General features: G+C 41.8%; 1 protein-coding gene across 1 annotated transcript; it reads left to right on the top strand.

Annotated features, from left to right (window-relative positions):
• The first annotated feature begins 2,937 nt into the window (after positions 1–2,937).
• MRPS10 (mitochondrial ribosomal protein S10) lies at positions 2,938–10,024 on the top strand. The gene is made up of 7 exons (XM_088477294.1): positions 2,938–3,072; positions 3,654–3,715; positions 5,104–5,179; positions 8,864–9,003; positions 9,383–9,491; positions 9,628–9,717; positions 9,873–10,024. Exons 1-7 carry the CDS (start codon positions 3,019–3,021, stop codon positions 9,954–9,956), a joined length of 615 nt encoding a protein of 204 aa, XP_088333420.1. The 5' UTR covers positions 2,938–3,018; the 3' UTR covers positions 9,957–10,024.
• The last annotated feature ends 6,591 nt before the right edge of the window (positions 10,025–16,615 follow it).

Here is a 16,615-nt window from a genome sequence, read left to right as displayed (position 1 = left end):
GGATACGATCCGATGCGCGCTACCGCAGCTCCTAAAACGTATCATATGATCAGATGTGCAGCCCATATGGTCCATCGTATCGTGTACAGATTGTACCGTGTATTTTGTACATGCGATGCATCGTGCTTCCATTCATGTCATTTCAATGACTTTTTCCTGATGAGCGCGTGAGGCACACGTTTGATCGTACGACAGATCGTGTACAAAGAAAAACAACTAATTGTGCCGCCGGGACTGCCAGTGAGCTCTGGGGAGTCGTGAGGTGAATCTTATCTAATGCGGGTCGTGCAGGTGTATGGCCAGCATATGGCTACATACATTTTCTGAAACGTATCAGTGTGTTTTCATCAACAAGTGGATCTAATAACTGCTCTGGGGCTCATTTACATTTGGATGTAAGTAAAGTTTATGACACGCCTCTCAGATGTAGCAGTACACGCCCACTTTAGCTGGTGCTTTTACAATCTCCCTGAAATACTTTTACAAACGTAGGCCAGTATGCGTTATAGGTTGTACACACCCGGTGATTGTCTACAGATATATCGTTCAATTTAACTCTGTATTTAGTAGTGTGTAGCCAGCATTACAAATAAACAATATTGCTAGTAATACTTTTCCACTTTACATATTTAACATGTCAGTTATCCCCAGTCCAATGTGATTGCAGTTGTAACATAAAACCAGAAGCATGGCGAGGCTGGCAGATATGGGTGTTGTTTCTACACATGAAAGGTGTTACCTGGCAACCGATTATTTTTATAAGCATTGTAATTAGTTTGAAATGATAATTAATAGGGTTACACCACCTTTAAGGTGCATACACACGTAAAGATTTTCTGTCCAAACAGCCAACTAGTTGATTGGTTGGAATGAAAATCTGGTAACGTATGGGAGTAACTGATGATCAGCAATTTGCTCCTAAATGCCAGAAAACAGATGAAAATGGTCGTCAGACAAGTTTGTTAAATGTTTGATCCAAACAATTTGTTCAAACAACAGTTTTTAGTCCATTTTCTGGCGTTTGGGAGCAAATTGCTGATTGTTATTTGCTTTCATACTATACCAGATTTTCATTCCAACCAATCAACTAGTTGAACGGTTGGACAGAAAATCTTTACGTGTGTGTATGCAGCTTAACTGTCCAGGGGGACCTTTTGTACACTGGTAAGCGTCTCAGGAATGAGTGTGATATGCTGAGGTGTGATATACTGATCTGCCCACGATCAGCCGATGTGTACGATTTGTGTACGATTTCCCTTGAAACTCTCCCCGGCAGCTCTACACATGATCTGCACACGATTTGGTGTCCAATCTTCAAACGATCTCTCCTGCAGTCAGACTTTTTACACTGCATCGCCTCCTAGATTGTCAGATCTACCCTACTGCAAGGCAGATCTGAAGATGCGATGTGCGACCAGCGGGGACGCGCATCGCATCGTGATCGTGAGTGGGGACTCACGATTTCCTCACGATTTGGCCATATTTTACACGATCTGTCGTTCCAATGTGTCGAAATCGGCCAGATCGTGTAAAATATCGCTATGTGTGTGGGCACCTTTACACTACAGCACAGTGCATACAGCCAGGAGTCAGGGTACTGACATCTAGGGATGGGAATCATTTGATGTTTCATCGGAAACATCGGTTAAATGGTTTCGATGTTCGATGTTTAACCCTGCAATGTTTTTGATTCAATGTTTCATTACCATCGCAAGATTTCTCCCCCGATGTTTTTCCCTGCTTTTCCAATGTTTTTTTATTTTATTTTTTTGTAACACTTTGTGGTGCTGTCACTGCTTTGGGCTGCCAGCTGGCTCTCTCCTTGTTTTATAGTCAGTTACAACTAAAACTACAACTATTAAGAATAGAGTACAAACACTGACTGAGTACAAAGCAGCTGCTGTGTGCATGCTGCTGCTGGGGGAGGTGGCTGACAGAGTGACAGACACTCTGGTCAGCCAAATAGCAGCAGCACATAGGACAGTCCCATCCCTGGCTCACTGTCACTGGTGCTGCTCTCAGTGAACACTGGTTGGCTGCCGGGGTGTCTGGCTGCTGCAGCTATTGGTAACTGAGCTGTCAGTCTCACAGTGTCACTGTCAGGCCCTCACTGCATGTGCACTCTGCATGTGACAGACCCAGCGGTGCCTCAGTGTCTGGAGTGACATCATTGGTGAGGAGCTGAGAGGGTAACAACTAGATCCCCTTCCGTAGATTGACCATGACATCATGAGCCAGTGTCCAACGTCATTCCCTACCATCCAAGTGGGCATAGAGGGGGAATATAACTATGTGGCGAGTGTAGTGAGCCACCGTGCCCGAAGCGTGGCGAGCAAAGCCAGCAGTAACACACAACACTTCTGCAATACTGTCTGTCACTAATAGTGAGTACTGATAATACAAATAACATGGCACCACCCAAAAGTCATTTGTGGAAACACTTTGATAGAAAAGATAATGAGCCCAAAGCAGCTATTTGCAGATACTGCAGCAAGAAAATAAAAACATGTGCAAACACATCTAATTTAAAATGCCACCTTGAAATCAAATACCCTCTTGTGCTGCTTTGTGTATGTATATATATATATATATATAAAAAAAATAGTATAAGTTTATTAGTCTATTAAATGATTAAATAGTTTGCTTAAAAAAAAAAAACATCGGTAAACATCGGTTTCAGAGAACCAATGTTTATATCTAAATAATGTTTTGCATTCAATGTTAAAAACATCGGTACTTCCAATGTTTTCTTTCGATGTCCTATCCCTACTGACATCAGCTCATTCAGCAGCTGAGCAGACTCATAAATCTAGAACAGCGCTGAGAGAAATCTGGGCATAGCGCCGCCTGTCGGAAGGTGATTGGGGAAGGCTTGCGGCAGCAGGAAGGGTGGAGGTATGTCCTCTCTGTGGTATTTGGCGGCTAGAACAGACGAAATTTTCTTCTCTGACTGAGACTCTATGCCCCCACTCTGCGTACGTCACACCGTGCGCCGGAAGCGACTGTCATGCTGTAAATATGAACGCGTACAGAGGCTTTGCCCTTCTCTGCCGCAGGGTATACCGGTGTCAGGTAAGGCGGGACCCGTATATAGCCAGGTGGCTGTGCGCAGACAGGCGGCGACCGTCCCCTTACATAGACAGGCTGCATGCTGTGGGGAACTACAAGTCGTAGCGTGCTCGCTGCTAGGAAGGTCGCAGCTGGTCAGTGTTCCTGCCACTATATGCCTGTCTGATCATACCCAAAAAGCAGGGCAGTGCCTACAGAGGGTTCCCTGCAGCTGTCTACAGTCATTGGGGGCTGGGATAAAGTCCTCTTCCCACATAGCCCTATTACATTATATATATATATGCTGCATTAATATCCACTCACAATTTTTTTTTCACTTAGGATTTTCTTTATATGGTGCAACTAAATTCTGCAGCGCTGTACACAGACATGGAGGATTAACAGGCAACATACTGGACATACAGTATGTGTCATTGCACAACTTATAGCTGTTTCCTTTTTTAATATGTTGCACTATTTACTTATTCATTAAAAGCGGTCGCAGCCATTAGTCATAAACCGCTGGCCAATATATTCTGTATATTCATACCTATGGTATTAGAAGATGTCTTATATTCATTTTAAATAGGCTTTTGTGTTTGCAGGTGCCTAGAAAATGGCCCCTTCCCTCTTGTTTGTGCAGTGTTACACAGACATACAGACTACTGTAAGTAATGTAGTACAGACATTAGAAGCGACTGAATGTAAGATGTGTCTGGGGAAAGTTCTCTTGAGGATACAGTACAGTTGTGTGTGTGTATGTATATGTGTGTGTGTATGTGTGTGTATATATATATATATATATATTGTGTATGCGCCTCGTGACGTGATGCAATATCCACTCTTAAACTGCGTCCTGCTAATTTGCAACCTCACAGCATATAGCTCATCATATTGGAGAGGCAGATGCCTTCTTTCTATTGATGTAAGGTTTCAGTTTGCTCAGCTGTAATGGGTGGGGTGGGGGTGGTCTGGTATGATCCTTATGTGAGGCAGACAAGATCAGTGAAAGGTTATTAGTAATGCTGGCCATACACGCTACAATTATCGGGGCGATCCGCCTGATATCGGTGGATCGCTCCGATAATTGTAGCGTGTGGGGGGGGAGGGGGGCGACCGAGGGTTAAATATTGCTCGGTCGGGCATGCCGGATTGTCCAGCATGCCCGGCCGATGCAATATTTCCCGGTAAACTGTCGGCCGCATCGGGCAGTGTATGCCCAGCCGCGGCCGACAGACATTTCCTGTGTTCCTTGGAACAGGGAAATGTCTCCTCCCCCGGGGGCGGAGCGCGGATGTCTGCCGAATACACTAAGAGCAATCTCACAGTGTATGCCGGCGACATCTGCGGCTGGCAGCCGGCCAGATAAAATGTCTGTCGGTCTGACAGACATTTTATCTGGCTGTGTATGCCCAGCATTAGGAAGATTTTGTTGGGTAGTTCTATTGGTTAAAGAAAAATAAAACTACACAAGAGTATCAAGTTTTGTTACTGTTGGCTTGTTCAGTTTATTTAGTAGAACTAATTTAGTTTGTATTTTAATATGTATTTAGCTTCATTGGTTAGGGTGTTATGCAGCATTATTGGAGAAAATTGTATCATTATATTTCATTAAGTTTAAAAAAAAAACTGGTAATCAGATGAATGTGGAGTGCCTGTGGTTTTAGTGGTATCCTGGGTTTCGATCAAGGTTTATCCTTTGCACTCACGTCAGTGTGAGAATAGTAATTGGTCTATAAAATCTTGTCATATAATTTGAGTAATTAACAATATTTGGGGTCAGTGTAATCGGGATAAGTAACAATGTTTTTATATTTATGCAATAGCACTAATATTTCTAGGTAAAATGTACTATTCATATTGAGTAATATTATAAATAGAAAAAAACGATCACATTTAGCTGGATAAACTAGATGCAACATTGTGAAAATGAGTCCTTTTTGTATGAAAGTGTGTAAACTAGATGAGTATTAAGCTGCTAAGTACCAACACTTACTGACTTGTTTTGTCACATCTTGAAACCTGTTGACTTCAGTGACCAATTTGTATATTTAGAAATACTAGCCACGCTGTAACTACACAGCCCCCAGAACCGCAGCCCAATGATGTACAATCCAGAGTCCAGAAGCTGGTAAGTGTCTGAGTGCTGGTAATAATGAAATGACGTCACTATATATGTTCCTGTACAATTTATGGTACTGATAAGAATGTAGTGCAGGGGTATTCAACATGTGCCCCTCCGGCTTCTGTAGCACTACACATACCAGCATGACCGTCCAGTTTTGCTATTAGGGCAGAGTATGCTGGGATGTGTAGTTCCACAACAGCTGGAGGGCTACATGAATACCCCTGATGTAGAGTATCTATATATTGGCACCTTTTATTAAAAAACAAAACCTAAAACCTGGTCATTAAGGAAGAAGGTGGCTGCTGTTATCTCCAGGTACGTCGTGGGCTGACTTTCCTGCTTCTTTCTACCATTTCAGTATCAAAGAAAATATTCCACACAAGGGAGACCTTTGTTTCTAGATTCCCAAACAGGACATTTTAAAAGTGGGACCTGTCTGCTTTATGGTCCATACTGACTACTATTACCTTTACTAAATATTTGGGGATTATTGCAGTTATGTCATGGTTGCTTTCACTATGGTGTTTTGTTTTATTATAATACACTAAGAAAATGCAGTAATAACCAAGTACCTTGTATTGTGTGGAATATTTTCTTTGATACTGTAGTATTTGGAGTGTATATGTGGATGAACACTTTTTTTTTTTTTTCACATGATTTGTGCTGCACTGTGGGTTTAATTAATTGTGCAGTATTTTAAAGTTTTTGCATCTTCTGCTCCATTATTCATCCATCTTTTTGTACCATTTACCAGAATGTACAATTGTCAATGACGTGCCTGACCCAGAATGTCTGCAGCAGCATCTATACTCAGGCGCTCATCTGCGACTTTATGCAAATGGTGATACAAACTCCTTCCCTTATGTACCTCCATGCCTATGAATATGCAAGGACTGCGACATCCACTTAACATCCAGAGACTCAGTAATAGTTTGGTGCATCTTTAGATACCATCATCGGTCGCACCATCAAAACTTGCACCAGCCCTATGTCAGGTGTATGACCTCCTATGTCTGCGTCTGTGCAAGCAGCCGATTTCAGTGACACTCCCATAACACGCCCACTAAATGGACCATTTTCGTGTGCACTAAGTCACCTCCCAGGATCACCCAGAGCTTTTCCAAGATGTGATTCTGTGCGTCTCCCTCACTACAGTGCAGTTGCGCCTACACATGTGCAGGTTACAAAAAAAAATCAAAACTCAACTATGTCAGCATCAGAATTGCGTGCGGATCTGAATCTGGTCCAGCCATTGGATGAAGGAGACAATGCATTAACCATGCTTATAGGGGTATTCAATATGGGAGCGTAAACTGTGTTTTTGCGTTAATATCGCACCTATGATGTCATTATCGCAGGTTTTAGTTTTACACCGTATTCAATTTCAAAGACTTTTCGCAGGTTCGAAAAGTCTTTGATAAAAACCGGGGATAACTTTTCACCATTGAATAGGTGTCGAAAAAAAGTGCAGAATTGGGGTTTAGGGGTGCAGGCTTAAAAAAATAGCCTGCACCCTTGGGAATGACATTTAAAAAAGCTGTGTAAAAAAAAATTAAATTTTTTTTTTAAAATAGGGACACCCCAAAAAATAAATTAAAAAATTGGGGTGAAAAAAAAAAAAAGGGAAAAAATTGTTTAAGAATAGGGAAATAGGTTCAGGGCTTTTCTGCAAGTATGCAGCAGGTGTTTTCTAGAATAGATTTATAGCGGCAGGTGCACAATTGCAGAATTTTTAAAAACTTACTTTAGGGACATCAAAATATGCTAGTACCCATTTTCATGTACCCCAAATTTGATGGAACCACTTAAAAAAACGAAAAAAATAACCTAAGTGCTCTTCTGTAACACTTCTTCAATGTCGGGAAAAAAAACACCTGCTGCGGCTATTTAAATCCCCGACTTTCATTTACAGGCTAAAACGGGGGTACCCATAGTGATCCCCCATGTTTTTACAACTTTAGGGGGGGTCCTACAATTTTTTTTAAGGAAAATTTCGTAACTTTACGCAAATCCCACTTCGCAGGCTCCCGTTTTCGTTCGTTTCATATTGAATATGGGGATAAGCGGGCGCGCGCCCGATACTTTATCCCAGGTAAAAGCTCCAATATGAAACGTAAACTTCGACAGCGAAGTTTACGTTCCATATTGAATTACCCTTAGTATTTCCCACCCAATAATACAAATAATCATCAGGTGTACATAACATAGAAGCCAGGATATCTTATTCCTCCTGACTGTCCACCTCATACAGCCTGATGTCGGGTATTAAGTTGAGTCTCCCACTGTTTGTTCACTCGCAACTCGCACGTATGAAATTTATACCAACATCCATGCTAGCTCATGACTATACATGTACTATTATTGTGTTCATTCATATATGTGTAAGATTATTGTCAGGCCCTAAAGATTCTGTGTCACCCTATAATTTGATTCAATTTCATATTTTGGTAATTGTTATGATCTAGCCTGGCTGTTCTTATGTGGATGCCATTATTTTCCTTTTGGGAGAGAAAGCTATAAACATTAATAGATCTTAGCGTGGCCGATGTTGATGAGTCCGTTAATTATCATTCACATACTAGTCGGCACAACTGAATAAAACAAATAGTTTATATCTTCAATTTTTTAGTTATGCTGGCTATTCTCACACATCTTTGTACGCACTGACCTTGTCTACATTAAGGCTATGACTCCTCCACACCTATTCCATGGCTCCAGGTCTTTCTTTTTGGGGCAGCACCCACTCTCTGGAATTCTCTTCCCCTCACAACTTCCTTCTAGCCTGCAAAGCTTTAACCGTACCCTGAAAATTTACCTCTACAGCAGCTCATCAAATTACTGAACCACTCACAATCTATGCCAGAGGCTCCCAAACTCAATCCTCAAGGCACCCAGGTTTTAAGGATATCCATGGTTAAGCAGATGGTTAAATCAAGACTGAGGTACTAATTAAGTCACCTATGCCCAAGCATGATTATCCTTATAACCTGGACCTTATAACCTGGATCCTTGAGGACAGAGTTTGGGAACTTCTGATCTACTCTACCAAATTACCACTATGCAGTTCACATAAAACTCACATGTTCTCTTTCTATGCACAAACAACACTCTGACCACAGAGCACTTACTCTTGCAGTCTGATGGAACCAATATGCAATATCTAGCGTTTGACCTCGGTTATTACTCTTGTTATCCTTTAGATTTATAAGCTTGCTAGCAGGGGCCCTCTTACCTCTGACTGTCATTGTCTTGTTTTATTACTGTTATGTCCTAATGGTAAACTGCAACAGAGTATGCTTGCACTGTATACATTTATTAATAAGCAGAGTCCTTAAGTATACAATCCATGGCATTAACTATGATCTATTTAAATATGACAACACTAGGAGCAACTGCTCTATGAAATCCTTTCAGCGTTCTCACAATACCAGTGTATAAACACTGAACAGCAGGCATTCAAAAATAACATTGCCATAGAAGCAGACGTTCATTAAAACCCAAATAAAAAGCATCTGGCTTCAGCAGTTGCCTTTCTATACTTAAACAGGGTTGAATTTTATTTGACCTTTAATAAGCCTTTGTCTTGGGTCAGTAAAGTACTGTACACATGCATCTGTACTCAGTCCTGGGAGAGTGAAGACAAGTGGACACAAAATATTTCTGAATGATTTATTTCAATTTATACAGATAAGCATCACAGATGAACCAGACATCCTGTACAAGAAAATAGAAGTATTAGCAAAAGGTCATGACAAAACGGTGCTGGACAGTTATGAGTACTTCACAGTCCTGGCAGCTAAAGAACTTGGCCTCAATGTGGAGAAGGTGTAGGTATCTGTGTAATGGTGTGCTGCGAAAAGCAACTCTATAAATGTGTATTTACATCTCTGCAAGAGATGTTCCTGAACCTCCATACACCGCCTGTTTGTATTTATCATAGCTGTATTGCCTAGTAGCCAAACTATCCTCAATGGCTTAAGCATATTTCTATGCAATCAGTTTTATACTTGAAGTATGGGAGGATCTTTGTTTTATCAAATTAGAAGAGCTCTGTCTAATGTATATACATGTAAGTTGGTGGTAGATACAGGCCTGCTGGGACCGGCAGTACCACCATTATCTTTAACTTAGACTAATGTTCACTAATATTTCCTGGTAAGTGTTGATGGCTGAACCTATATTTGTGCTATATTTTATCCTCACTAGGTATGAGCCAAAGAGAAAGATTGAACGTTTAACCCTTTTAAAATCAATCCACATTTTTAAAAAACACAGAGTGCAATATGAGATGAGGACACATTACAGATGCCTGGAGGTAAGTTAGACTGTGGAATTAAAAAAATAAACTTCTGTTGGATTGCGATTTAATGAAAGTGTAATTACTGTTAATGACATAGCAAACTATATTAATCTATAACTGGTTTTAAACCTTGATATTTTCTTTAATCTAGTTAAAGCACTTAACTGGAAGCACAGCGAATGTGTACTTGGAGTATATCCAGCGCAATGTCCCGGAAGGTGTTGCACTAGAGATAACAAAGGTGAGATGTACAGGATGTAAGACAGAAGTTTAGCTGTTTGATGTTGGGTATATCCGGAAGCGCTGTGTGACTTGTGCCATCTGCAGAACACTGCTGTGTCACATGCTGCTTTAGCTTTCAGAGTCTGAATGAATTTTTTGTTCTGCTTCCCACAGACTAAGCTGGAGAAAGTACCTGAGCACCTGAAACAGCCAATATGGGATGAGCTGAACAGCGAGGAAGAGAAGGAACATTCATGAATTTTGCTTTTATGCCTCTGTGAATCCTTATTTAAACTTGTGATAATAAAAATAAATTGTTTCACATTGTTTAATATGTAGCTTCTAGTGAAGGAGTAGTAAATATTGTCCTTATGCAGCAAGTGGCTTATTGCTATATGGTGGCAGTTCTGGCACTCTCAGATCATAGTTGGGAATACTGCAGAGAAATATTTACAAATCTCCTACCTAAGACAGTTATTGGTTTGTAATTTAATACTGTAGAATATTTCTTGGGTCCACAATACTTTGAATGGCCTATAGAACATGTATATATCTACTGTAAGATCAGAATTTTAGGTAGAAAGTGACTTGACTTAAGTCGGAGGTTTACTGACTGTCCTACGGCAGTGTGTACGTTCTCCCATGAGAACAAGTAATGGCATAAAAGTATACAAAATCCTCCTATCCTGAATATATAAAGGGATTTGGCTGAGAGCACAGATGGTGTAATGGTTAGCATTACTGCCTCACAGCGCTAAGGTTGTTTGATCCCAGCTACGGCACTGTGTGGAGTTTGTATATTCTCCCTGTGCTTGCGCGGGTTTCCTCTGGGTGCTCTGTTTTCCTCCTACACTCCAAAAATATTGGTAGGTTAATTGGCTCCCAACAAAATTAACCCTACTGTGTGCATGTGGTAGGAAATATAGATTGTAAGCTCCTCTGGGGCAGGGACTGATATGAATGACCAAATAGTCTCTGTAAAGCGCTGTGGAATATAAATAACTGTTAAATTACTCTGGGTGAAGTAAACATCAGGTTTGTGCAGGACCTTTCGTGACCGTGGTGGAATACCTCCGATCAGGGTACTACAAATGAAGGCATGAGGCTAGAACTATATATCACAATAACATGGATATGCCTCTAGTAGATGAACCCACAAGACTGTGAAAACTGTATGCGTTTGGTCACCTATATTCTTGTTGCAACATGGGGGTAAAAACCTTTAGTTTCTTCAGGGCACTGGCACGATACAGACCAGTGAGTATAAGCATATAACGTCAGTGTATGGTTTTAGGCTCCTGCCTGCAGCTCTGCTCCACAGACAGTTGAGTTAAAAAGCAAAGTAACAGCAATCCAAACTGTCAGTATATGTTAGTTCCACAAATGTCATTTGGGGTGATTTAATTGTTTTTTGGGGTGCCCAAACGCAATAGGCTCTAATAATGCAAATCAGTTGTTGCTCCGTTTGAGTGTGCATGCTCCCAATCACAGGGTTTAGGTGCATATATAGCAGCTAACCCTGTCTAAAGTCCTGCTTTGGGTGCCTAAATTGCTGCCTTTTCGCACATTTCTCACATGCATATATATATATAACAATATTAACTATGACCAGTGGTTGCAAAAGTATAAGTGAGAAGGGTAGGTACAGTATATATGGCTAGTATTGCACATGTAGCTGAACACACAATAAATGTGTGGAAAATTTCCCTATAGCAAACTGGTTACTACTTAGATGTGGGTTTAGGGGACATAAACCATAATTAAAGACTACACCCTGATCCCAGAAACTAATGTCCTAGACTTCAGAAGGTATAGGGAATCTGATACTTCAGAAACTAGCAATATACATGCATATATTATCCTTCTTAAGGGTATACTGTATTTACTAAAGTGCAGGTTTTTACATGTGGAGTTGTTGCCCATAGCAACCAATCAGATTCTACTTTTTTTTTTTCTCTAGCACCTTCTAGGAGATAATAGCTAGAATCTGATGGGTAACAACTCCAATTCTAAAAACCTGCAGTTTAGTAAATATACCCCCTTAGTGTAGAACACCAATTATGACTCCGAGCATTCAGTCTGCATCATACAAATGGAGATAGGAAGAATGTTGCAACACAACATTGAAAAACCTGCATAATAAACATTAAAGATAGCCATTCTGTCTCAAGCCATTTTAAAACTGAACACAAGTGCTCCAGGCAGACCAGAAGAAGTTTCTTGGGCACTGAGAGAGAAGACCATCATTGTAGTATAAGGACTCCTTGCCCTAATTTGCACAAACAGAAATGCAGTGGATATATTATACAATCTCAATACCCTGGGGCCAAATGGTCTCAACTCTGATTTTTAAGTCAAATGGTTCTTGGGCTATAACTATTTTTTTATTTTAGTTATAATTCTATATATGCTCTGATGTATTATATATGTAATGTTTTGGTACCTTTTGTATCATCCACTTTGTACAGACTTTCTTAATCGTTACATATTTGGTTTGTGGTCATGTTAGTCATTCTATGCCCCCTCAATTTGGGAACTTGCATTGTAGGTCTGGTTTGAACATGTTTTTGTAAAGGCCCAACTATCTTCTGCAAGTTACCAGCTATGGCCCGTATTCAATTTGAGTCGAGCCGCGATAATTTAACGCGGCCCAGACTTAACGCTGACTGCGCCTGTTTTGTAGGCGTTAAAAATATCGCGAGCGTGCCGACATATCCCCGTATTCAATTTGAAAGTAAGCGAAAACGGGACCCGGCGATACTTGGATCGGCTTAAAAAAAACCAGGAATTTTCGGGGTCTAATGCCACAGCCCGGAGACCCAATCACCGGGGCTCCAGGTCCAAAGCATTAGCACCCCAAATCGGTCAGCGCAAGCCGGTGATCTCGGGGGAGTCTGGGACCCCCCAAAGAAGTGTCCCTCCCCTCCTGAGCACCACAGGCTTACACTGAAACCCGGGGCTCTTCCCCATACCCCTGGTTCGGTGGGTAATGGGGGGGGCCAAATAATGTAAAACTATTGTATTTTACAGTGGAACTACAAGTGCCAGCATGCCTGCCATTTTGCACTTGTGGAACAACAAGTGCCAGCAGACATGTGGCACCTGTAACTTCACTGTAAAATAAATAGTTAAAAAAAGACAACACACACACACCGTGACAGTATAACTTTATTACACACACCTACCCATTCCCACAAACTTACCTATACCAGATATGTCTGTCCCCTTGTCCAGTAGAATATCCTTAATGAATGGCTCTGCAAATAAAAAATCATAGTCTCCTATATCATGGCGCTGGTCTCCGCAGTAATCCAGGAACTTGGCAAAACAAAAAACTATTTTACACGATCCATGCAACAGCTATCAGTATGTGTATTGCCACACATACTCATAGCTCCCGTATGCCAGCTGACAGGACATGCACGGAACTGGCACGTCCCGTGAGCCAATCAGCGGCCGCTGGTTGGCTCCGGCTACTGACAGTTCCCACGTGGTGTGAATCGCCCACGTGGGAACGGTCAGTATCCGGAGCCAATCAGCGGGCGCTCTACAGTTAGCGCTGCCGCTGATGGGACTGCAGAGCCCCGTTCAGTCCCGTCAGCTGGCATTCGGGAGCTATCAGTATGTGTGGCAATACATATACTGATAGCTGTTGCATGGATCGTGTAAAATCGTTTTTTTGTTTTGCCAAGTTCCTGGATTACTGCGGAGACCAGCGCCAAGATATAGGAGAGTATGATTTTTTTTATTTGCAGACCCATTCATTAAGGATATTCTGCTGGACAAGGGGACAGACACATCTGGTATAGGTAAGTATGTGTGAATGGGTAGGTGTGTGTAATAAAGTTATACTTTCACGGTGTGTGTGTGTTTTGTCTTTTTTTTAACTATTTATTTTACAGTGAAGTTACAGGTGCCACATGTCTGCTGGCACTTGTTCCACGAGTGCAAAGTGGCAGGCATGCTGGCACTTGTAGTTCCACTATAAAACACAATAGTTTTACATTATTTGGCCCCCATACCCACCGAACCAGGGGTATGGTGAAGGGCTTCAGCGTAAGCCTGTGGTGCTCGGGGGGGTCCCCGCCTCCCCCGAAATCACCGGCTTGCGCTGACCGATTTGGGGTGCTAATGCTTTGGACCTGGAGCCCCGGTGATTGGGTCTCCAGGCATTAGACCCCAGTCGGTTGGGTCTGGTGCTGGTCTTAAATGTAGGGGGATCCCCCCATTTTTTTTTTTACCCCTATATTTAAAACCAGAACTGGTCCCTGCAGCCTTGGGTTGGTTTCTAAAATACGGTGGAACCCTACACATTTTGTTCCCCATATTTTTAGAAAATATGGGGCTGGCCGGCAAGCCTGGTGCTGGTTTGGCTTTTTGGGGGGGGGGGGGGGAACCTTATGTCGTTTTTTTTTTTTTTGTTGTAAATTTTTACCCCGTTTTTTTACAGGTTAAACAAAACGGGAATTTTTGGGAAATATTCAAGGGACCCCCCTAAAGATGTGTAGACATAGGGGATGACAAAGGGTACCCCCATTTTTAACTCCCGAAGGAGGTCGGGGTTTCTAATAGCCGCGGCAGGTGCATAAATGCGGCTTTGAATAAGGTGATGCAGAAGACCATTTCGAAGTTTTTTTTGTAGGGCAAAACAATATGCCCATCAAATTTGCGGCACTTGAAAATGGGGTTCAGAATATTTTGCTAAAGTGACTTGAAAAAATCGTGAAAAACCCACCTGCCGCAAACACCTGCAATGAAAAAAACACCTGGGGCATACTTGGGGACCCCCCAGAGTCAAGTCCCCCGAAAAAAAATTTTTTGCCCCCAAAATCAAAGTAAATTTTTGGGGTACCCTTAAGTGGTTTAAAAAAAAAAAAAGATGACAGTTTACCTTTGGGGGACTGTCTGAAGGCTGCACGGGGGTTCCCGCAACGTTGCACCCCAAAACCCCAATTCTGAACCATTCATAGGCGATACTTTACCGCCTAATACATTGCATTGACTTTCCGCCTAGGCGTTAAGTCTTTCAAACTGAACACGGGGTAAAACTAAAACAGGCGATAATGACGTCATCGGCGGTAAATTACCGAGGTTCCGGACTTAACGCCTCAAATTGAGTACGGCCCTAAGTCGGCTACAACTGCAATTTGTACTCTCCTTATTATCACCTATATTACATTTCACAAATGGTACTGCTAATTTCAGCCATTTGTGTGACATCCTCAGCTAGGGTTGTCCAAGTGAGTCCTTTAGCCCACATTCAGCATGGAGTTCTCGTTCCTCATGGAAGTAGTATGAAATCTCTTTGTATTTACCACAGGACTTGACCTAACATAGAAACCAGGAACTTAGTGTATGATCCTTCTAGAAATTAAGCGAATTTTGGTACATTCGTCATAAGCAGATAAAAGAGAAACCTTTTCAAAATATAAACTGTTCCTTCACCACTCACATGGGTTCTGCTTAATAATTGAGCAGCTAAGGGGGTGGGGGCTGGGAAATTCTTTGCCCTCACTTTCCTTAGGGTATTAGGAGGGTCGAAACGCATCAGTGCGTTTGCTGTGTTTTACCCCAGGAGCTTTCCCGTCCGCCATAGAATACTCAAATGGCTTGTCCCAAATGAATCAATGACAATTTATTTAAAGGCTTTGCCATCTTTTCTGGTTGGAATCTAAAACCTTGACTGTTAGTGATTCCCAACCTCGGTCCTCAAGGCGCACTAACAGTCAAGGTTTTAGTGATATCCATGTTTGCGCACAGATGGTTAAATGAAAATAACTGAGATACTAATTAAGTCACCTGTGCTCAGGTGTAGTTATCCTTAAAACCTGGACTGCTAGTGTGCCTTGAAGACAGACGTTGGGAATAACTGTACTAGAGGCACCAGATGAAAGGAGTCATCTCGCATGGGAGCAGAGGCAGTGATCGCATCACTAGTGTCTCATAGTGTATGGTAATAGTGACCACTTTACATGTGGGATGGGTGTTTCACAACACCCTTCATGCCCCAACATTACTGGCAGTAAAAGGGTTAAGCTTGAATAAGACCTGGACTGTGAGAATTGACATTTCATTATACATCCCATATAAAGGCAGGGGTCACACCAGCAGCGCAGTGACAACTGAATCACGTGTGATAAATGAACAGTCTATCCCTATAACTGTAGTACTGCTTAAACTACCTTGGCTGGTAGTTTGGCTACAGGATGTATGACTAAAGAACCTCCCTACAGGGGAGAATCCCTCCACATTACTTTTGCGCCCCTTATTAGACTGGAGAATGGAATCCAGCAATCATTTAGCTACACTCAAGAAATGAGAATAGGGGCCCTGTCTGCAGCCCAATACATTTAATCCCTTATCATACCATTCATTAAAACCTGTACTGATAAGGTAATGGGGTTTGTTATTGATGAAAAAAATTAAGCATACTAAATTGTTGATTCTATTACTTGCCGTTCATCACGAAAAAAAGTGTGAAAACGTTTGGTAATTCACACCCCTTATTACCTAGTGCATATAAGAAACTTGGAGTTTTATGGGAGGAGAGAGTTAATTCTTCTATAAAGCAGGTGAACAGGAACATATCCAACATTAAAAGTGATCCATCACCACTGACATAGGTCTCAGAGACTATTTAATAATTGATTACCTAAGCAATTGGGGGCTGGGAAATTCTTTTTACTACTGGCTTCAGGGAACTCTGTCAATTATGAAGAATTTTGCACCGCCTCCCCAACATTAGGTCATTGCTTCTTACTGATATAAAAGGCTAAAGCAGGACAGAGGGATCGATGAGCATATGTCGCTAAATTGCAACCACATTGCTCCAGGCTCCCAAATTGTGTGGGGGAGTTTGGCTAATAAAGCAGTGGGACCTGAACCTTCATTCCACACCAAGCACTTGCGTACTTTGA

Source organism: Taudactylus pleione, unplaced genomic scaffold (assembly GCF_031769625.1).
Source record: "Taudactylus pleione unplaced genomic scaffold, aTauple2 ptg000201l, whole genome shotgun sequence".
Taxonomy (NCBI): Eukaryota; Metazoa; Chordata; class Amphibia; order Anura; family Myobatrachidae; genus Taudactylus; species Taudactylus pleione.
Note: the sequence above shows the minus strand (reverse complement) of the source record. Positions and strands in the feature narration are given on the sequence as shown.